At 44.3% G+C, this 21,824-nt stretch overlaps 1 protein-coding gene across 4 annotated transcripts in view; it reads left to right on the top strand.

The window, feature by feature from the left end:
- The window catches only part of ANKRD44 (ankyrin repeat domain 44), a 95,645-nt gene that overhangs the window by 5,401 nt on the left and 68,420 nt on the right, over nucleotides 1–21,824 (top strand). Inside the window, exon 1 of one of the 4 annotated variants that reach the window (XM_065069938.1) lies at nucleotides 16,446–16,589. The exons of the other annotated variants lie outside the window; for them this stretch is intronic. Within the exon in view, the coding sequence (XP_064926010.1) occupies nucleotides 16,578–16,589 (12 nt within the window). The 5' untranslated portion in view covers nucleotides 16,446–16,577. Of the gene's footprint in view, nucleotides 1–16,445; nucleotides 16,590–21,824 lie in introns of those variants that run through there. 4 annotated transcript variants of the gene reach the window in all.

Genomic DNA, 21,824 nt, shown 5'->3' with positions numbered 1-21,824 from the left:
GGGCAAAGACTGGACTTGGCGTCTGAATACACTTAAAACCAAAATGAATACAACAGTAACAAATTATCTCCTGACAAAGCTGATTAAATTTCCAAATGTGAAATAAGTCTTATTTCAGAATCATTCGATTGACAAGGCTGTCTTTCTGTGTATCCTTTTTCTCCGACAAGTAAAAGCACCTGTGAAGATGCCCCTGAATCTGCTGTGTAAAATAAGAGTAATGACCTGTGCCCCGTGGCCACAGCCAGCCTGAACATTCATTTTGCGTGGCGTGGGATCCCATGATTTCTCCCCTCCTCAGATTGCTGCTATATAATACTGAGGATTATATTAATTTGCAGGCTGTTTTTGAAAGGGCCCACAGCAAAGAAGAGATAATCCGTTTGAGTACGAGATGCTCAGGTAGCCATAAAACAGAGGTAACTATGGGGAAGAAAGGAGGAAAAATATACCCACAGTAGTGTTTCTGTTTTGTGAAAGGAAAATGTGGTTGGGCTAAAATAACTCCACTGTGGCAGCCGTTTGCTTTCTAGAGCCGTGATGTTCCTGGGCATGCCATATATACTGCTCCGTGCATTTCAGAATTAGATAAAATCAATGCAAAAGCTGGGATGTACCAGCGTTCCTGCCCCTGTTCAGACCTGCGGGAGCAATGGTCGCTGCTGGCTGGTATAGACGGCACCTGAGCTCTGGCACAAGAGCATCATTTTGGTTAGAAAAGACCTCTGAGATCATTGAGTCCAGCCATTAACCCTGTTCTGGTCCACCTCTAAACCACGTCCACATGTGGCTTTTAAATGCCTCCAGGAACGATCCTGTTTGGAAGGGACAGCTCTGAGTTGCCAAAGAGAGCAAGATAAAGCCTCAAAAAGGCAGCTGCTTGCTTTTTTCAGTCGTGGCTTCTGCAACAATTATCACTTTCTGATCATTTTTGCAGCTCGTTTCAAGGTACACAAGCAGCACTTCAATCAGAAGTAGTTCTGGAGTGGTGCTCAAACCTATCACAGGTATTTCCTTTAAGCGGAGAAATCCTCCCAAAGTTTGCTGGTTGGTAATACTGCGAGGAGCAATAGGACAAGGAGGCATGGGCTTCAACTCTGCCAGGGGAAATTTAGGCTGGAGATTAGAAAGCAATTCTTTGCAGAGAGGGTGGTCAGGCATTGGAATGGCTGCCCAGGGAGGTGCTGGACTCACCGGCCCTGGGGGTTTGTAAACTGAGACTGGACATGGCACTTAGTGCCCTGATCTAGTCAATGGACTGGAGTTGGACCAAGGGTTGGACTTGATGATCTCTGAGGTCTTTTCCAACCCAGTGGATTCTGTGAAGGGTTTTGCAGTGGTTGCACCTGGAAGCCTGGGCTGTTTTGAGTGGTGTGTGCCTGTCACGTTATTAAGATGTTGGTTTTCTTGAATTGCTGATGGCATCCGGCAGAGCCGACCCTCCTGTGCCCACTCGGGGCGTGGTATTTTATTTTATCCCTGCATGACAAGTGCCTCATGACCTCTTCCCGCTCATCTCTTAAATGAAGATGTGGTTGTCATGGCTACGTTTAGCAGAGAGATACATGTTCCAGCTTGGGCGCTTGTGTAGTGACAAGGTGGTATTTTTATCTGGTTCCTTGCTCGAGGGTGGGCAGATCATTTCTGTGACCCAGGAATAAAAGTTCCCCAGCTGGAGCGAGCCGAGTTCTCCCGGGCACGGTTTTGAGCGGTGCTGCCGGTCACGCACCACTTTTGGGGCCAAATCCCTGAAAAACAGCTAAGAAAACTTAGAAGGGTTGTTTCTAGAGGTCTGGCTGTAGCTGATGCTGTTTGCTCATTGCCAGAGAGGCAGAGACTCTGGGATGTGGTCCCATCAGCTGAGCTCTGATTGCTGCTTTTTAGCTGCCTCCATTTGAAAATTAACAGGCTTTTATTTATTTTATTGGTATTTATTTTCTTCAGAAGTGCATATCTGACGTTTGTCGCTTTTTTGTCAGCCGCAAAGCTTGGGCTGGAAAGTTCCCACAGCTGCTGCCTGCGGCTTCAGTTTTGTTTTAATTGCTCCTCTAGAAACGTGTAGCAACACGCTGCTGGAGCCCTTCGGCTGGTGATGGGTGGGAATCAAAGCATTGCAAAACTACATTTAAAGGGGGGAAATTATCTGGCAGTTTTATCCAAGGCTTTGAGGTCATCTTTGGAGTTTGCAAGCAGCTGGTCAACAAATTACAGCATTTAGCTGCGGCGAGGTAATTGTGACATTCCGAAAAAGTACGTGCTTTTTGGTGGCAGACATTTGCATGTGTTTTGCTTCTGAGGGAGGAAAACGTCCTTCCTGGCCGCAGATGCACAGCCGAAAATTAAGGCTGTTTAATACGTTCCTGCCATGCAGTGCTGAGCCTTCTAGCCTAACGCAGGCTTGTCTGCTTGTTGCTTGCACCCAGCGTCACGAGCTGGTTTTACGCCCAAACATGCGTTTTTGTGCTGGAATTATTTGTAATGGCTTGTTTCCTTGTTTTACCAAGAGTACTTGGGGAGAATGTCCTCACAAAGCCCCCGCTTGCTCCTCGCAGCTGCATCCTTAGGAGGAAGTCAGCAAAATCCTAAGGGTTGACTTCTTACCGCGATCTTAACAGATGTACCTGACGGCCCCTACTCACTGAGCTAAGGCTTGAGGGGTTTTGGCATCAAGGAGTTGGTATCTTATGAAAAATCATTGTTCTGTTGAATTATGTATGTATAGGGTTGCTCCAGTGGCCACATGTCGGTATCCTTAATGATGCAGAAAGTCTGCAAATACTCAATCAATAATTCGCTATCGAAGCGTTACCGTTTCTATTCTTGCATGTTGTTGGGTCTCATTATGTGACCTGTTTTTTTCCCCACCTTGCAGCCTTTTTAATTTCATAGACTTGTTGCTTGATCCGATGTTGTCTGTCCATGTAAAAGCTTTTAGCAAAACAGTTGTTTGGTACCTACTGAGTTGTAAACCTCTAACTGATGTCTTTGTAAATGAGGGATTACCACCAGCAGAGAGCATGTGGCTCGAAGAAATTTAATAGGACAAACGTAAAAATCCAGTATTGCTGTCTGCAATATATGAACTGAAGAGTTCATATATTGCGCTGTTAGATGCGCAAGCTTCACATTCTAAATACGATCAAATAATTTCTGGGAAAGGAAACTAGTGTGAACATTACAAGCTTTTATATGCGTTGTGTCATTAATAATGCAGGGAGCTCCATCCAGATGGAGAGCATAACCCATATTATCACTTTAACACAGTAGCCTCCTTGCCTTTCCAAGGTGAAGGATTGCCTCTGAAATCCCATCCTCGCGCTAAGTTTTGCTTTTGGCTGCACTGAATCTAAACCGACCTTGCGGGAATATGGGGAAGCTGCTTTGTATGTATAGTAACGCGCATCTGCGCTTCTGAGTTTCTGTGTATAAAGTTAATTTTTTCCACGCATTTACTAGACAAAGGTGGGCAACGTGTCCTTTTCATTAGTGTTTTCATTCTCCCTTTCCTATATATATTTTTTTAATAAAGGTGGTGGGTTTTGCCTGTGAGTTTTGTTAGTTTTGTGTGCGATAGGGCAGCATGACAAACCATGGCTGTGCCGTGGGCTCCGTGGGCCACCAGATTGGGGCTGTTGCCAGCAGGGAACCTGGGATTCTTGAAGCTAAAAGCCTGCGGCATTATCTGGTAAAACACTGATTTGCTCAGTGTGGTCTTTAGTTGTTTAACATGCCAAGGGCACAAAATGCGAGAACAAAGGCCTGAAATACCCCATATTGTCTTTGCGCTTCCAGCTGCTTTAATGTGCCTGCCAATGCGACGCGCGGCATTTATCTCCAATTTAAAATCAAGAGAGGGACTTATTTAGTCATTGACTCCAGGAACGTTTCCAAAGGGCTCTACCAACCCAGCAAAAGCCGTGTGCCGGATCCTGATCTGTTTGAGGAGCGCGTTGGGGTCCTGCTGCATCGCGCTCAGCGTCAGTCCAGCCCCGTATGAAGAAGTTCCTTGCTCTTAATGCAAGCAAGCCCTGATGCTTTAGGCATACGTGCAGTCCCATGTCTCTGTTAGGAGATGCACCCCTGCTTCTGGTGGGTTTTTCTGCAGACGGAGCACGTGGCTCAGATCCCCTTGGCTGGAGGTAAAGCTGAGGTTTTAAGAAGCTGCCGAGGTGGCTTTGGAGGTGGGAGGGAGGGAGGAATGGGAAGAACTGCCCTGCGGAGCCGGGGACGCGAGGAAGAGGAGGCAGAGGAGGAGAAGGCATGTCGGAGGTGGTCGTCAGCCCAGTTTGCAGTGGGAGAACTGGGTTGCAAAGCAGCCCTGTGACAAAGATCAGGCTGAGAAGGGAGTGGGTGACAGAGCCAGAGCCAAATCCTGATTTACTTCTCTGCTCTGCCTCCTGTTTCTGACTCTGTTTACTGTGTGGGCTGGTGCCAATCTGAAGATGTTGCAAGATGAGAAATGAACGGCAGCGCGCAGTTCCACAGTTTATTTCGATATTTGTTCTATAAAGCGTAGAATCGGCATGGGTGCTGCTTAAGAGAAAAGTGCTGTGTTAGGAAATGGTTTCTAGGTCACCTGGTAGATGGAGGTTGATTCAGGCTGATGTCTTTGGTCACTAATCCTGTGGCACAGGCTTTAGCAGCGCAAACTGTAGGAGTGAGATCAGCCTGTTGTGTATCTGTGCCGCTTGTCTGGACTAAATGTCCTCATAATCCAGAACTGTGTGACTCTTGGCCTCGGAGCACGCACACGAAGGGTGGGTGGGATCAGAGAAATGGAGATAACCTCTCAAATATGAAAACGTGCTGTCAGTGAATCAGATGGTGTGTTCACACAAGGTCCATTTCATCTCAGGCTGAAGCTGAGCAGTCTTCTCTCTAGGTTTTGCTTTATTACATGTAAATATTTATAGGTAGATAATCTAGTTTCTAATCAGAAGAGGATGCTCCTCTTGGAGGCATTTTCATGAAGACTGGCCAACGTGCACACAGCTTTCCCAGCCATCAGGGACTGCATTTAGGATCTCCTGGTTCCCGTTCCTGCGTAGTTTTTTGCATATCCTTAATGGTATTTTTTAGGGGTGCTTCCTGCCCGGCAAGGCAGGTGTGTGATTCACCGGAGAAAAGGAGACACAAGTGGTCGGAAACCACAGAGAACTCCAGACAACGGTCGGAAAACCCTTCTGCGACTCCTCATTGATGACTCTGCGCAGACACATGGTCTCCAGCACTTTAAAAGGGGTCTTTAAAGACCCTCAGACCTTCAGACAGTTGGCTGGTGAATTTTTCAGTTGCCTCTGTTGTAAGGACAAGAATTAAAAGTATTATCTGGCCCTGTCACATTATTGAAACGCTCAGAGTCTGCTGGATTGAATCGTGCCGCTGCTTGCTGGGATATTGGGGTATCAAAAGTGCGTGCTGTGTGAATAGCTGTGGATGCAGTCCCGGGAATAACAATGCGTTTGAGACAGCGATCGTTTCATTCCCGACACTGCTTCTCTTTTGGTTGCTTTCAAGCAGTAGGCTTGGAGAGAAAACAGCCCAGATTTTGGTGTGTTTTTAACAGACCGTTCAGCTGATATGTTAATTAAACCTTGAAAGGTGCGGTAACAGTTTTAAGCCACGGCATCAGGGATCCGACCCGTGGGGATCTGCTTCGTTACGCTGCCACCCCCTGCCCCAAAAACAGGCTAACCATGGATTTCCAGATCCCACAAGGGACGAAGGCGTTCAAGTGTCTTTCTGATCCTTGTTGCTGCCCTGAGGTGAAGTTGGATCCTTCGCTGTGAGCTGAGCTCAGTCCTGCTTGGAAATTTACTGAAACAGCTACTCCAAAATCATAATTCTGAAGAAATGTTCTGGTGTGGGCGCTTATGTTCTTGCTAAAGAATGTCTTTTGCTAGTCTGTCTTAATGCACCATGGAAGTAGAATAACTGCTGAGTAATTATTTTGAGAATAGCTCTTTTGGGGAATGCCCAAGCACAGAAAAGCCCCACTACAAAGAACAGAGACTCTCCCCATCCCACCCCGGTTCAAAAGAGGAGGTTCTTCCCAAGGTATTAAAATAGTTCTGTTCATTCACGGCTGTTTAGAAAAGAACATACCAGTGGTAAGTTTTATGGTGCACGGCTTAAAATATTTCATATTAATTAACAAACAAGTACCGATTAATTGTACATTATTATGGTTAAAGAGTAGACTGCAAGGAATGGTATTTAGCTGTGGCCGTTTGGCAATTATGACCTTGTATATAATAACAGACTCAATAAATTCTTGTTGTGAGAGGGCACCATTAATCAGCACAGAGTTAATTAACTGTGCTGCATACAGAGGAAGCACCAGCACAGACCTGTCTGGATCTCTGTGGTGCTACGGGCTGGAAATGTTTGATTTGTCTGACACCTGGCTCGGTCCCACAGGATTTTCCCTCCAGACTGGTACTGTTTTCTTGGTTAATTTTATTGTTGGCTTATTCATGTCAAGGAGGGATTTCTAGCCTGGGATTGTACATTTAAAATCACCCGGTTTACCTGCTTTTTGATGCCCAACGAATGTGCGGTCACTGTAGACTGTCAGGAAGGATTCAGCAGTTCCTTAGAGCCGTGCTTATTATTCATTTTCTCCTCATTTGTGGCTCATCATTTTGTGCATTTCCAAAGAGACTTCCCTCCCTTCTTTTTGGCCTTATAAACAGCCCGTATTTTTGTTTTCTCTTCAAACGAAGTGGAAGTGATTTTACGAACGATGTGAGTTTCGACAATGATAAAGATCTGTTGCGTGATGTGGAAGGTGTGCCAATGATGGATGCAGTCAGAAAAGGCTGAAGAATTAAAGTTTAAAATAGCCATAGCAACGTGAAGTTTCCTACAGATTATTTTTGAGCATGTGAAGGATGGGGAAAATATAAGACTAGAGACAGGCGAGTTTTACGGCTTTTTGTAAAAGGATGGAAGTGCGGAGCCAGGGAATTGGTCAATTTAATGCCAACATTGTGCAGGATACAAAGCAAATTGTTGGACGGCAGATTTATAGGCATCTAGAGGACGTTAAAGTAATTAAAAAAAGAAAACAACAAAAAAAAGCGCCTGGAAACAAATGTTAAACCGAAGGCCCGTAGCCTTGCAAAGATTCAGAGAGGTGGGAAGACATGGTATTTCAGGTTTTGAAAGTGCGATGCTATTTATTATGGCTGGCTCATGTTTTAAAAGCTGAAAGTACAATGGGCTGCCTCCTGGTCCCCCAAATTTCAGCAGCATTTGTTCTTCCCTGTGTTTAGTGGCATCCAGCCTTTTCGATAGTATAAGAGAAGGGGGATTGTGATGTTGAAAAGTCATAAAATGCCTTGTTCCCAGAAGCGTCTGGCGTGGCAGAGGTCGGGATTTCTGAGAAGTGAGGTCTCTGCTGTGCATTTTTCTACTACATTCAGGGAAATGGGACTTTTTGGCGCTTATTTAGAAACTTGCGTTCACGACAGCAGCAGGAACAACCCCGTGGAGGCTTCTGCGAGCCGCCCCGGCCACACAGGAATAATAAAGAACAGCAAGCATTGGGCTTGTTCCTCATACCCTGCTCCCCCGAAAATAAGCCCTACCCCAAGAATAAGCCCTAGCATGACTTTGAGGATGCTCGAAATATAATCCCTACTCCAAAAATAAGCCCTAGTTACAGTTCATTTTAAAAATCAATTCGAATAGTGTCCAGGCGGCTATACATGTAAAAAAGCAAGCACATTTTGGAGCAAAAATTGTTTAAGACCCTATCTTATTTTCAGGGAAAAAGGGGTACGAGTGTGATGAGATAAGGCAATATTTGGCTGTTTTTAAATTGGGAAGCCGCTGAAAGAACCTGCTGGCTCTTGGCCACAGGCTTTCCATGACTTTCCTTTGCAGACCCTTGCACGGGTGCTCTTGGCTTTGTGCGGCGATACAACTTGCTCTGCTGAAGCTGCAGCAAACTTGGCGATACAGGAAGAAAGACGCTTTTGGCACGAATAGAAATGACAGGATTTTGTTGCCAAGGCGAGCGATTCCAGTTTCGGCATGCAAAGGGGGAAAAAATATCTCATTGTCTGGTTTAATGAAAGCTGTACAACTGAAGGAAGAGAAATGTACTCCAAAGTATCCTTTTAAATACGTAAGGAATTTAACAGCCTATGAATCTACCCAGCGTTATAAGGTGGCTTGTAGACACTGACTCTGCTATTCAGAAGCATTTTTAATCCTTAAATGGTGCACCATAGTTGCTTTCTTGCATGCCAGTGCAAATATTTCCAGCATGTTACAAGACAGATGAATGAATGGAGGGGAGAGAGATAAAGTGGCGTTTTCCAAGTAGGAGTTTTATTTTTAATAGGTCTAGAAGAGCTGTCTGTTCAGGCCCCTTTGGTTGTACTGGTATGGCTGAATGGAAATTTTCACGTTAGGAGGGTGACGTGGGTCTGTTAGTATCAGAACTCTTCCTTGAGAAAGGCTTTTTTGCTCAATGGCTTGTCAGGTGTACAAGATAACATAACATTTGTTAAAAAACAAGTTTCTCTGTTAGTGAATTTGCCTGTCAGCTAAAGCTTCATATCAGCTGCATTTTCCTGGAGAACCAAATACATGTTTTGGTAAACACAGCAATGGAATGTGAAGTTATTGATAAGCATGGATGGACAGCTCGTGAGAGGGGCAATGAGAAACAGGTGACCAAAAACTGACCAACTGTGTATAACATCCCATTCATGTGATACTTCATATAAAAGTGGGAGATCACGAGGATCTCGTCCCTTTTTGCCTTTTGCCTTCTTCGTCCCTTCTACTTATGGCCGACATTAGGAGAGGACCTTGCTAGTCATCCCTGTGAACTGAGGCCTAGTGACAGACTGAATCCAGCTCCGGTTGGCTTCAGAGTCCAGTCCAGGACTTTGGTTGCCAGCTCTGCAGTTGCTGAGACTTTCAAGATTGGTTTTGTATAGTTTGTATTATTTTCTCTATTCTTATTAGTAGCATTAGTAAAACATCTTTAAATTTTTCCAACTCTCTTCTCTCTGTCCTTCTGTCCCTCCCGATCGCCTGTCCTGAGTGGGAAGGGGGGAGAGGGAGGGGCAAAAGGGGGAAATGGGGGGGGAGAGGAGGTTAACAATACATCTGCCAGGGTTTGATTGTCACCCCGCAATCTTAACCCTCGACAGTTAAATATGCAGAATTTTGAAGACTTTATTCTTATGGCTGCCACTGGAAAAAAACAACAGAATTTCTGCCACTTGTATGGATTTTAATGGTTAGATAGATTTGGCTTCTTTTTACATTTGTAATAAATGCCAGCTGAAAGGAATAGCGATTTAAGAGAGTTAAGAGCTGATAACGACACACAGCAGATCTGAGAGTACGTTGAGCTGTTTCTCACAGTTGCAGAACATACACTTAATTGCTCGAGAGGCCTTCAAGGTGAAATGAATTAAATCAAATCATGAAAACAGACAAGTTAGATGGGGAGGGTAAGAGCAGGGACCGTGATTTCCGCATGCCTGAAATACCTGGGACAGGTTGCTTTGTGATTTGTGAAGCCTGTGTGATAAACGGGAGCTCCCTGTGGCTGATGCCAGTTCTTGCTTTGAAGTCCATGCTCTCAAACCATGCTGTAAACATTATTCTTCCCCTAGCAGGTTGACTGGGGCTCCCGGCTCTCTTTAATGCATTCTTGAAAGCGTTTTGAGCTCATTGAGCTGTTTTCCATTCCAGTCAGTTCCTAATGGAACCACCGCAGGTGCTTGTTCCAAAGAGCTGGAGCCCTTGGTGGGGATGGGAGTGGAGAACAGGAATGCCACTGTGTTTCCATTGGGAAGGAGCAATATGGACATGATGCTTATAGCTTTTCCTTTTCTGCTACTGGATGGCTTAGGTGAACCCCGTGTTCAAAAAACCAACGATGCTGCTTTTTTCCTTTCTTACTGTTCTCTTCCAGAGCTTGTGAAAGTCAATATATACCGCTTGCAGCTGTTGGCTGGCTGTTGCCAAACTCGCATCTTTCATAAAAAGTTAACACCTTCTTTCCCACCTCATCCCGGCTCCAAACGGTTATTAAATTCAGCGTGTTGATCCCCCGTGACATTTCTCTCCTTGTTATCAGACAATAGCTGAGACCCTTTGGCTGCCTCCGCTATTCCCTTCCTGAGCTTTGTCTTGCTTCTTTTTAAGCCACCCAGAGTCTGTCTCCGAAATTGTCTTATAATTATTTTCATCTGTTCGCTCCCTTTGAATTTTTCTCCTGCTTTATTCTTGTCTCCTGAAGTTATTTCACGCCCCGTGTTCTGCCAGCTGTGATTTTTGCTTGGCTTGCGGGGTTTGTGTAATAGAGAAGAGGGCCCTGCCGACCACGCCGCTAGTGATTTTACACCGAAGCACCTTGCGAACGTTGAGCCTTCCAGGTGGTTTCCCCCGTTTCCTAGTTAAAACCATTCAGCCAAAAATTCCTCTCTTAAAGTCATTCCCTATCGTAGGGCTGTAAAATACTGTGCCTCATTTTTCTGTGTTGCGTCTGGTTTTGAGCTCTCTGGTGCTAAAGCATGTGTGTGAGGCACTGCCATGGAATTAGTAGGCACCTGCTTTTGTAACTATAGTTTGGTTTGTAAAAATGTCGATTTTTCATCAAAAAGAGTTTCTTCTGCTGTGTGGCTCCATGTAGCTTCATGCTTAATGCGGCAACAAAGCCATATCCTGTGTCTAAAGGGTAAGAAGTGTTATGGAATGTTCAGGAATGAGTTCAATATACAGATATAAATTAAAAATCCAGTCCCTGAATGTCGTAATAAAAAAGATAAGGAGTAAAATAGCAGTAGGCCTATGGGTTTGATTATGTCATGGCAGAATGTTCTGTGAACGATGCATAAAGGACCTGGATTCTGCAGTTCCTGCTGCTGGGCCAAGCACTGGCTGCTGAAGGACCATCCAGACTGGAGTGATGCTCCATCATAGCCAAGGAAGGGAAGTTTGTTATACTAAAATAAGAAAAGCGTGCTGTAACCTAGCCTTACGATGTCTTCCTAAAAAAAAATGAATAAAAGACAAAAAGGCAGCAAAAAAAACCCCACCCAAAAACCCAGTCTGTAGCCACTTCTTTGTGAAGGCTCAGCAGATGGAGGATGTGGTGGCACATCAGTGTTACACCCAGTAACACATTGGTTTCTCTCCTCCATACTTGTGCTGCTTGAGCAAGGTGCTTTACAGCCGTGTTATTTCACCTATCTGATTTACTCCTGGTGCCTGTCTTCCCTCTTCTTTAAATCACTATTATTTCCTTTGTGAAAAAGGCTGACGGTATTTTAGTTTGCACAGCATCTCTTGCAACCGTGGGGCGCTTGAAGGTAAAACATAAGCTTGATCGTGAACCTAAGAGCCAGATTTCAGCCATCAGAGACCATCAGAGGCTCCTTTATTTGGAGGAACAAAGTCTGAGGAACGTGGATTTTTCTGCAAGGCGTTCGTTCCTCCTTCACCCCCCAAGGTGAGGATGGTGTGGCAGGACAAAGAGGCGCTTGGAGTGTTGGTTGTGGCTTGTGGGGCCCTCTGTGTCACACTATAAACTCCCTGCAAGTGCGTTGTTACTCTACAATATGTTTACTCAGTACGTGCAGGTTCGGGCTAGCAGCAGAAATGCGTTTATCTTCTGCCAGCAGACACAGCAACCTGGTAGCACTAACATAAAATATAGTTGTTCGCTTGTAGGATAAACAGAAATCTCTTCCCTGATTGTTAACCAATTTCTTCAAACGTCGCTTTTTACAATTAACCTCTCATAAAATGCCCTAATAAAGCCTTTCTGGGATTTCCCGCCCCAGCTCGGCCTTCTGGGTTTACATTAGTGGTCTGTCACAATAATGGTAAAAACTATTGCCATTCAGGATACCTTTTAGAAGCGCAGACACCAAAGCTTGGCTCCACCAGAATTTACAGGCATGTTGGCTTTATGGTGAGCAGGACCAGCATTTCCCCATGGATGTTGGATGCTCTGGTTTGCATTTCTCCGTGCCCATCGGCATGAAGCTCCTAGAGCTAAAGTGTTAATCCAGAGGAGTAACTGGGGCCAAGGCAGTAGAATTCCCAGATTGTATTTAGAATTTTGGAAGATCATCCTTAATTTCTAATTTTTTGTCCTTAATTTAGGCACGGAATTTTTGACATTCATTATTGCAAGTGACTGTTCAGCCCCGGAGCCTGCATGCTAACAGCACAGACAGATCTGGCTTTTAATTTAGCACTCATAATTTGCTTATGTTAACGAAGCCTGGTGGAGGAAGCACCGCGATGCTGGCAGCCGGCCATGTGAGGCACCTCGGAGGGGTTGGAGAAGGTTTGACAACGGGTGGGCTTTGGGATTTCACCCCCTGGAGAAGACCAGGGTGCCCTTTGCGGCACTAAATCTTTTGCTTAGTGGGTAATACTGAAAACAGAGATGAGTTGGGTAGAAAATAGAGCCGCGGTGACACATAAAACATTGGTTTGCTCATCAGCGGGCTCTTCATGGCGTGTGCTTCTCAAGTGCTTTGGTCGCAGTGGTCATGCTTGGCTTCCACCCCTTCCCAAGCCACGGGTGTTTCCACCATGGTGCCACGGCTGTGATCAAGGTGTCCTCCATCCCTGTGCCAAGCGTCTCCTGCTGGGCCATTACACCAGCTTTATTCCTTGCCAGAAGGAGAAAATAAAGTCTGAACTCAGTCTTTTGCTTGTGGTCGTCTCTGTCTCTCTTGTGGCTGCTGGAGCAGCCTGCAACTGGAGCTGGTTTGGGGATGGTGATGGAAGGAGTGGAATGGAAAATCATGGGAGTGTATCGGATGGCACGGGCTCAGGAATTCTGTCTTTGAAGTGATGAGCTTTGCTGCGCTCATCATCCTCCTGCGGACTTGATGGGCCTTGCGATGGGCACTTGGGAGACAAGGGAAGGGTGCTATTTTGGTAAATGGTATGTGTGTAAAATATACTCCTTTTTTTTGTCTAATCTTTTGTGGGGATGGAGGTGCTATTAGTCTCTGAATAATTACTTTGGATTTTCTTGATACACCATTACTTGCTTTATGTCCTTAACCTCTTCAATGGTCTTTTCAACTGTTACACGGTTGTCTTTTTGCACCCCACCATAATAATTTATATCCCTTTAAAATCCCTGTGAATAACTTTATTTCATTACCAGCATATTTGGTAGTTGTCACACACAAATGCCAGTCATTCCTGGCCTTCTTCTTAAAGGAGACAGGATGGACCTGACATATACTGTCCTTTCCCTATATACTGTCCTCTCCCTTCTGTACACCTGGTTAAAAACTAGGAAATGCTGCTTTTTTTATGTGATAAGCTTCAGTTTAATTTGTTGTTAATGACTGAGTTGAGGGATCTCTTTTCCTCCCAATGAGGCTTGTACCTTCAAGAATCTGCTCCAGTTCTTTGAGGGTGAAATTATTTATGTCTTAACGTTATAAAAAAGGGGAGTACATGATTTATTTGCCAAGTAGTTATTTGTTAACCTTATTATTTTAGACACTGAAGAGTGGTTTACTGATTTTTTTAATTAGTAAAATACAATTTCTGCATGTCTTGTTGTTCATGATATCGACTGCAAGTTTAAATGAAACTCTGCTGTCTTGGATTACACGTAAACCATCAGTTTGCTGCAGTTAATGGCAACAACATTCTGTAATCGCAGTATTGTGCATTGTGACAGACAATTTTATATGCGTAGTTTTTTTCCGCTGTAATTTCTCGTGCCCAGGGATCAGTGTTCTGTGAAATCTGATCTATCTGACTATTCCTGGTGTAGCAGCATTACCTAATTTTCTGTGACAAACTTTGGTAACGCAATATGCTGGAGGTTTTTGGTTGCCTTTGTTCAGCTGGAAGTGACCTTAATGATACGTTAACTTGACACGCTGTGTGACATTCAGGCCTAGATATACAAATAAACTCGCTTGATGAAGTGACAGCCGCCTGTTTTTCTAGATGGACAGGTACTGACTGACTCAGTCTGGGTAGATCGAGAGAAGAGGGATTAAGATTACGGTTTGAGGAAACAGACTGAATCACAAAATGGGTCCGTGATCACCATCCTTCCACCTTCCTGTTCCTTTTTGATCTTGTGCCCGTGCGGCAGGTTGTGAGATAAAACCTGTTGTTCTTCTTACTATTTGATATGATACTTCACCCCTGCACTTCTGTCCATCCCTGTCTGCCTGGTCTGGTTTGGGCCAAACAAAACCACAACTGGTACAAGCGGGTGATCTTCATTTTTGTGTGATGGCTCAGAAAGGAGGCGAGAGATGGTGAGTCAGGATGGGGAAAGGTGGAGGTCTGCTGACCAAAAGCTTAGCCAGGGTCTGCTGCAGGCATCAAAGCTGCTGCTTTGGTTTTACGTTGCTGTCGTGGCTGGAAGCTCTGCTAGTTTCTGTTTTAAGCATGAGCAAAGCCTGTAGGTAACCCAGAAACCTCAAAGAGATGGTCTTGTTTTGCTCCACTTCCTAATACATATATAGATATTTTTTTTTCCTTTGCTCAACCTTGTGCTAAAGAGACTTTTTGGGTTACTCGAGGGGTAAGGCAGAGGAGCAGGATGGATCTGCTGTAGGTAGCAGATGCAAACAGGGCGGCTGGTGCTGAAGAAGATGCTGGAGTGCCCTGTGCTGCAGCAGGAGCTGCTCTCCCTGCCCCTGCCGCTCGCCTCGCTCCTAATTACAACCAGAGGCGTCTCGGTGGAGGAAGTTGTTTGTAACCCCGTGTCAGTGCCGTCTGGTTGTTACTCATCCAGGCTGGTGCTGGAGATGCAGCATTGCAGGGAGCTCAGGAAGCCCTGGGGTCAAGTGCCCTGGAAAGCGGGCAGCCAGCCAAACCAGGTGGCTTTACATTTCCGTCGCCTCTTTTCACAGGGAGATGGTTATTAAAGTTACCGCAGACAAAACAGCACCTTACTCTCCTCTATTCTTACATTAGTCATCCCATCCTCTTAAATTTTTATACATGCGTGAGCAAGATTTGACTTGTCGCTGAAGTTCAGCAGGTGCATAGATGTCAAAAGCGCTGTGTCTTCTGTAATTTATCTGATCTAGTGATTTGGCGTTTACCAATAGCCCTACATTTGCATGACACAAAAGAGGAGTTAGTTACGCTACTATGCTCGTTTTAATAATAATTTGAAGCAATGCCCTTGAGTTTGTGGGGATGTACACTAGGAGAAGCTGAGTTGTGAGGCCTCGCAGAGCGCCTGCCTTCTGCAGTGGCTTTCTCAGAAGTAAAAACCCTTGTTGGAGATTTATGGAAATGCAGTGGATTTTGCTGGGGTTTGGACTTCCCCACATCAGCCTGAGGAATACTGGGCAGGGAGCTTTCATATCCTTAATAAGACACATAAAGCCTGAGTCTGGTTTTAGGCGGGGTCAGCCCTAAGGCCTGGTCTGGGGCTCTTGCCCTGGGACCAGCCAGGGAAGGGGGTTCTGGTGCGGAACTGGCTGCTCCTCCCTGCCAGGTAAACAGCAACTGGTTTGTCCGGCGTGGTCGTGGTGTGTTGTGCCAGTGATATAGCGAAACTCTAATGTACAATTTCCCCTTGAATACTATATATACTGTACACTACCATCCTTGCTCTGTTGTGATGCAACAGCCATGTAGAATGATGGCATCCCTAAATCCACTACTGATGTTACAGTAGAGCAAAATCAAACTGTTATTTGAGGTACTTGTTGTAAAACAGAACTATGTTTACACTGAAAAATCAGTTTTATTTATTAGGAAGAGTTGACTGCAGCTGTCTTTTCCAAGGGAGTTTAACTCTCAGAAGGGTATGATACTCAGCTCAAACATATCTCACTTATTGACGGGTGAAATTTGGATACTGAACAGCTCTTGTTGTAATAGATCCTCTAACAATGGCCTGTGTCTGGTTAACGTAGCAGTTTGCTTGTTTTTTGGTTCAGTTACCTTTGTCTATCACTTAAGACGTGACAGCATTTATAGCTGGTGTTACACCTCAGACTGTCCCTTTAGTTGTCTGTACCCCTTTTGTGTGACACAAAGGCCCAGAAGAGACTTGATAGAAGAAACCCCCAAGAAACTGCCCCTGCTCCCCCTGCCAAAATAAGAAGCATCTGATGGAAAAACCGCAAGGATGCTGAAAGAACACAGATGGTGGATGATCTCCCCATCCACAAAGGATTTCTCATAGGCTCCAGTTGTTTGAGTTGGATTAAGGCCTGAAATCCAACTTTGTAGATCTTTTTCAAAAGACGTTTGTGGTTTCTATATGTGTGTATGTAGAATGTATGTGTGTATAAAATATTGCATATGTTGCTTACAAAGTTTTGACTTCTAGATACAGCAGATTTCTTTGCCTGAGGAAGCACAGCAAAAGGTGTAATTACTAGATACTTTCAAAACCGTCTGCCCCTGTCCGTGTTGAAAGAGAAGATGAATCGCCCGTCCCAGCAGAAAGTTCGAGGGTAAATTCTGCTTGGCATAATTTCTTAGAAGCTTGTGACTGGTTGTGTGTGGGCAGAGACACAGACGCGGAAAGTGTGTCAGAGGGACCGGCTGGGACGTGGCAGCTGCAGCGATGCCCCATGCCCTGCTGGGTGAGTTGTTCCTCTCTTTGGAAAGGGTTTCCCCTCTGAGGATGATGTTGGGGAGGAAGGAGGGTCATGTGGTGGATGTGAAAGGTTAACAGACTTGCCGAGGAACAGCTACGTCCTTGTTTCTTTGCTGTTCAAATTCAATTGACAATGAACCCCAAGCAACATTCAGTAGCCTTGGGTAGTTTCAAATGCCGTCAGTGTTGTTGGCTAAAGCTGAAATGAATAATAATATTTAAAAAACCCCAAACCAAACCACAACATAGTAAATAAACCAGCTCCAAATTTTGCAGTTAAATCTTCCTACTGATGATTACCTGATATTATAATTCTTGAGGCTTTGTTGTTCCTTACTGCTTTGATACTGTTTGACTTACGTATCCTAAGTTTAGATGCTGCTCTCCTACACCAGTCTTACAGCTATTTGGCATGAATACATGCAAATGACACACAAGTTCTGCCTATTCTTGTTTAAATGCAGCTTCATTAATGCTGTTGTTGTTGTGAGTCTGGTATTACAGGGCTTATGTGAGCATCTATTCATCTTTTAAAAAATATTGATCCTTTTTCAGCTACAAAAGGCCTGACTTCCAGAATAAAAGTTGACTTCTTTACACATGTTTGCTTTCCTTTAACTGTGGAAAACTCAGGCCTTTCATTTGGGACTTTGAGGGTGTTTTCCATCCGTGTCGTAAACCCGGTGCTTGCTTCAAAGCATACATGCACTTTGTAGACTTGTATATAGAACTTTTTGCTAACAATAATAATAATAATAATCTTGACACATTATTTGTTGTTAGATTGAAACTGGTACTTTTGCTCAATCACTTTACAACACAACAAAAACCTGGTTTAAGGGTTTATTTTGAAAGTGCTGCTGGGATGTCAAGCTCATGCATGTGTTGGGTGGGGGAAGGACCAAAGCGCAAATCCAAGCACATTCATCTGCAAAGGCTACAAAGCCACATTTTCTTAAAATATGTTTTTCTAGGTTTAACTTAAAACAGTGATTAGTGCTTATTATTTAACACAGGAATTCATGGACTTATAAACCTTAGACTAGTTGCTTTTTTCCCCAGATTTTTTTATTGAAAAAACATGAAACAGAGGTTCGTTATATGAAGAGTTCATAGAAGACTTTGGGATTTGCTTTAAAGAAAATGAGTCTTTTTCCTTGACAGCTCCATGCTGTTAAATAGCATCTCCATGTGGGCTGTGACAGCATCAAAGATTGCTTTGGTTTTGCCTCCTTCGTGACCTCCAAAGCGAAGAAGCAGAAGAACATTAACCTTTTCATATGTACACGTTTGAAATTATAAACTTAAAAAATCCATGAATGTGCTTCTGGAAAAACCTCTTCCCAGCTGGGTTGCTATAGCCCAGCTCATTTCACTGTTATCTTTAAGGACTGAAAAACACTCTTGCTCTTTACCGTGTGTTTTTTGGCTAGTTGCCGTTTCTTGCTACATATAGTCAAGTTAAGCGTAGCTTAATTTAATACTTATTTGCTTGGTTTTGGTAGCGGAGACCTGTAGACATTGGTTTGGTGTTCCAGCTCTGCTGAGGTTATTTGTGAACATTTCTTTTGTATGTACTGGTTATATCCTACAGAGCTGCAAGCTACCCTGGCATTACTCAGTACAATTGAACTCATTTTTTTCTTCATGTGTATAAACTGAAAGAGAGACAGAGATTGAAATTGTTCTACGATTTCAGTTTCTGAATGAAAACAGAGCAAAGATCTGTGAGAAAGTGGTGTAGTGGTAGTGCTTGCTTATTAAAAATTGGTTTAGCAAGCTTTTAGGAAAAGGTTATTTTGGCTGTAACATAATCTATATCATCAAAATACTGTTTCCAGAATAGTGGGTGTTAAAGTGCTTTTAAAAATCTACTTCATCTGGCAATATGAAGGTTAGTTTTTCACTTGTCTGAAGTGGGTTAGAAATCTAGACATCAAATGGTGGCCTCTGTAAAGTAAATTGCCTTTCTTTTCTTGTTTTAGTCTCTTGATGAATGGGGCAGTGTCTCTCATCCTTAAGCATTTTATGGCGAGCTAAACCTTGAGTCACATCGTGTTTATTCTGGGCCTCCTTAGAGCTGTGAGGTTTTTTAATAGGGCACCTACCAGTGTGAAAAATGATTTGGGAAACGACTTTGTACCTGTTCCTGGTCCACATCTGTGGCTGGGACTGAAAGTAAGTGCTTATGATGTGTGGGAGTATTTGCTAAAGGCTCTTCTGATGCCTGAAGAAAGCTCTGATCCAAACTTCAAGCTGGGCTGAAATACTGGGCTCACCTGTAAGGATTTTAGGAGCCGACTCTTCCTCCAAGTTGGTTGTGTTCATGCAGGTTCTGGACGTGAAATATAATGTGACTGTTACTCTTGTCATTTGACGCACACAAACCACGATCTTCCTTTTCTCACATCCTAGTACAGCATCATGACTTCTTTTTTTAGGGGGTGGGACTACCTAACACATAGTTTGTAATGGAAATTCTCATCCTCCTCTTGCCACCCCTTAGATGATTTGTCCCTTCCTTCCTTTGCCCAAGATGCTTTGAAGAAGTTACTATTTTGAAGCAAACATAATTGCAAGTAAATGCCACTATATTGCAGCCCATCCTTCCTTCGATGCCAGCCAAGCCGTGCTGGCAGGAAGCAACATTAAAACCTTCAGAAAAACGCGACCTGTTGCTTGAATTCTTACCTGACCCTAACAGATTGCTCTTCCCTGTGTTTTTCACCTTTTCATAAAAGATTTCTGGTGTCCTCTAGTTCTTCCCTCTCATCGCCTCAGAATCCACAAGAAGTCGTCTTGTATTTCAACAAGAACTTTTGTTGTATTTTTAGTACATTTGGAAGGAAATACATGAAACAGCCGTCCAACAAGAGTCTATATCAATGATTTTGTTTTTCTTTTGGAATAGTATCTTAATTAGTTGTTCCTGCGCTAAAGCCTGTGTAAACATAGAGATTTGCTAAGTTTTTCATATTATTTTGTAGAAATCAATAGAAGAAAGCTCTGATCCTTCCCTCCTTCCCTCCTTCCCTCCTTCGTCTCCTCCCTTCTCCTTCGTCTCCTCACTTCTCCTTCGTCTCCTCCCTTCTCCTTCGTCTCCTCCCTTCTCCTTCGTCTCCTCCTCATTTCTTCTCCTTCGTCTCCTCCTCATTTCTTCTCCTTCGTCTCCTCCTCATTTCTTCTCCTTCGTCTCCTCCTCATTTCTTCTCCTTCGTCTCCTCCTCATTTCTTCTCCTTCGTCTCCTCCTCATTTCTTCTCCTTCGTCTCCTCCTCCTCATTTCTTCTCCTTCGTCTCCTCCTCCTCATTTCTTCTCCTCCTCCTCCTCATTTCTTCTCCTCCTCCTCATTTCTTCTCCTCCTCCTCATTTCTTCTTCTTCTTCCTTCTCCTCCTCGTTTCTCCTTCTCCTCCTCGTTTCTCCTTTTCCTCCTCGTTTCTGCTTCTCCTCCTCGTTTCTGCTTCTCCTCCTCGTTTCTGCTTCTCCTCCTCGTTTCTCCTTCTCCTCCTCGTTTCTCCTTCTCCTCCTCGTTTCTCCTTCTCCTCCTCGTTTCTCCTTCTCCTCCTCGTTTCTCCTTCTCCTCCTCGTTTCTCCTTCTCCTCCTCGTTTCTCCTTCTCTTCTCTTTTTTCTCATATGGACAGTTTGTTATATCACCGAGGGAGCCCTTCCTCATGAATTAGGCAGTTATTGTGCCAGCCACCGTTCAGCCTCAAACCAGCACAAGCACTTCCCGCAGCAGGACACGCTCCGCGCTCCCTGGCGAGGAGCACACAGTTGTAAGGCAGGCAGGTCGCTGCAGGCTGCTTGTAGCTCTCCGTCCTCTTGCAGACAGCCCTGTGGCTGCGGGGTCCTCACCTCCCCCTGTCTGCAAAATGGGGCAAAACCCTCCGACCTTGGGTGCTCGTACAGGCCATACCGAACGCCGTCTCCGCTTCCCTTCTCCCCATCTGTTGTTTATGCTGAGCCTTAGATAAGATGAATATCTTTTGTTTTTCCTGTAGATAATAGCCTGTCTTTACTAATACTGGATTAGTTTATTCTTTCAGGAAGACATGGGAAGAAAAAAAAAATGTGGGTTTTGTAAAGTGTGTGTGATAGAAGAGGTTTGAGGGCAAGGACACAGGAGGCTGAACTCTGGATGGGGATGCAAAAGTGCCCTTGGGGAGCCTCCCTGCCCCAGCCACATCAGCCATGGCAAGATCTGCTCAATGTCAGCATCTTCCCTTCATGAAACACTATCTTGCTGCTCAGTGGCAAAAAGCAGTTGTCACATTGCTGGTAACTGTGATGAATAACAGAAAGGTAGGAGTGGCATATGGGTTGATGGGTTTCCATCATCGATCTGGTCAATCTTCGGCCTCCTGTCACCTTTCTTTTCAAAAGATGTGTTGTCCCTTCCTTATGCCTGTTCAGATATTTGTTGATATGGAAAAGTGATCTACTTTCTCTGCTAATGGTAGAGGTCTGGATTCAGTTTCAGGTCGAAAAGTGGGAAGATCCGTTGATATCTCATTGGCCAAAGCTAATGAGGCAAAAGCTTTCTTATTCACACTGTGTTTATGGCAATGTTCACGTCAGTCTGTCACTCTGGATATTCTTGGATATTTGTAGGAATGCAGGTGGGTGGATTCATGGATCAATGCCTGAAAGTCATTAGAAATCTTCACACTCATCATGTGTTAATTGGACTGTAAGCTGGGACAGAGGCCTCTTCTCTTTTTCTTGCTCTGTGCTGAAATGTGGTGGCTGTAAAGTAATTGGGAAGCAAGTGCAGAATGGAAATTCCCTGGAGGGTATTCACATTTTTCTATGTTCATTCTGCTGTTGCAGGGGGGTGTGCGGTTTGTTCTTTTTTGTTGTTGTTGTTTTTCTTTCCTTTCCCCCAATTCATTCACTACCTTTAGGTAAGTCAGTCTTGTAGATCTGATTTTGTCAGCAGAGACTATATAACTGCACTCTTTGCTGTTTACGTGATTCCTATCTGCAATGTGTCTTCGTTACCATACAGCTTTGCTGTGGTGTGGACTTCCAAGGCTATGAGGACATATCAGTCCCATTCTGCCCCAAACTGTGTCCATGATGTTTGAAAACAAGACCAGAATTTCTTGGGGCCTCCTTTATCTCTTGTTCTATCTCATGCCTTTTTTTTTTGAATATTTATATATATTTTGGCTGTCTAATCCTGTGAAATGTGCTGTCATTTAGCTGCAACCCTCAGT

The sequence above is a fragment of the Columba livia genome, chromosome 7 (genome assembly GCF_036013475.1).
Source record: "Columba livia isolate bColLiv1 breed racing homer chromosome 7, bColLiv1.pat.W.v2, whole genome shotgun sequence".
Lineage (NCBI taxonomy): Eukaryota > Metazoa > Chordata > Aves > Columbiformes > Columbidae > Columba > Columba livia.
The sequence above is the reverse complement of the archived record's forward strand: the minus strand, read 5'-3'. Positions and strand labels throughout refer to the sequence as shown.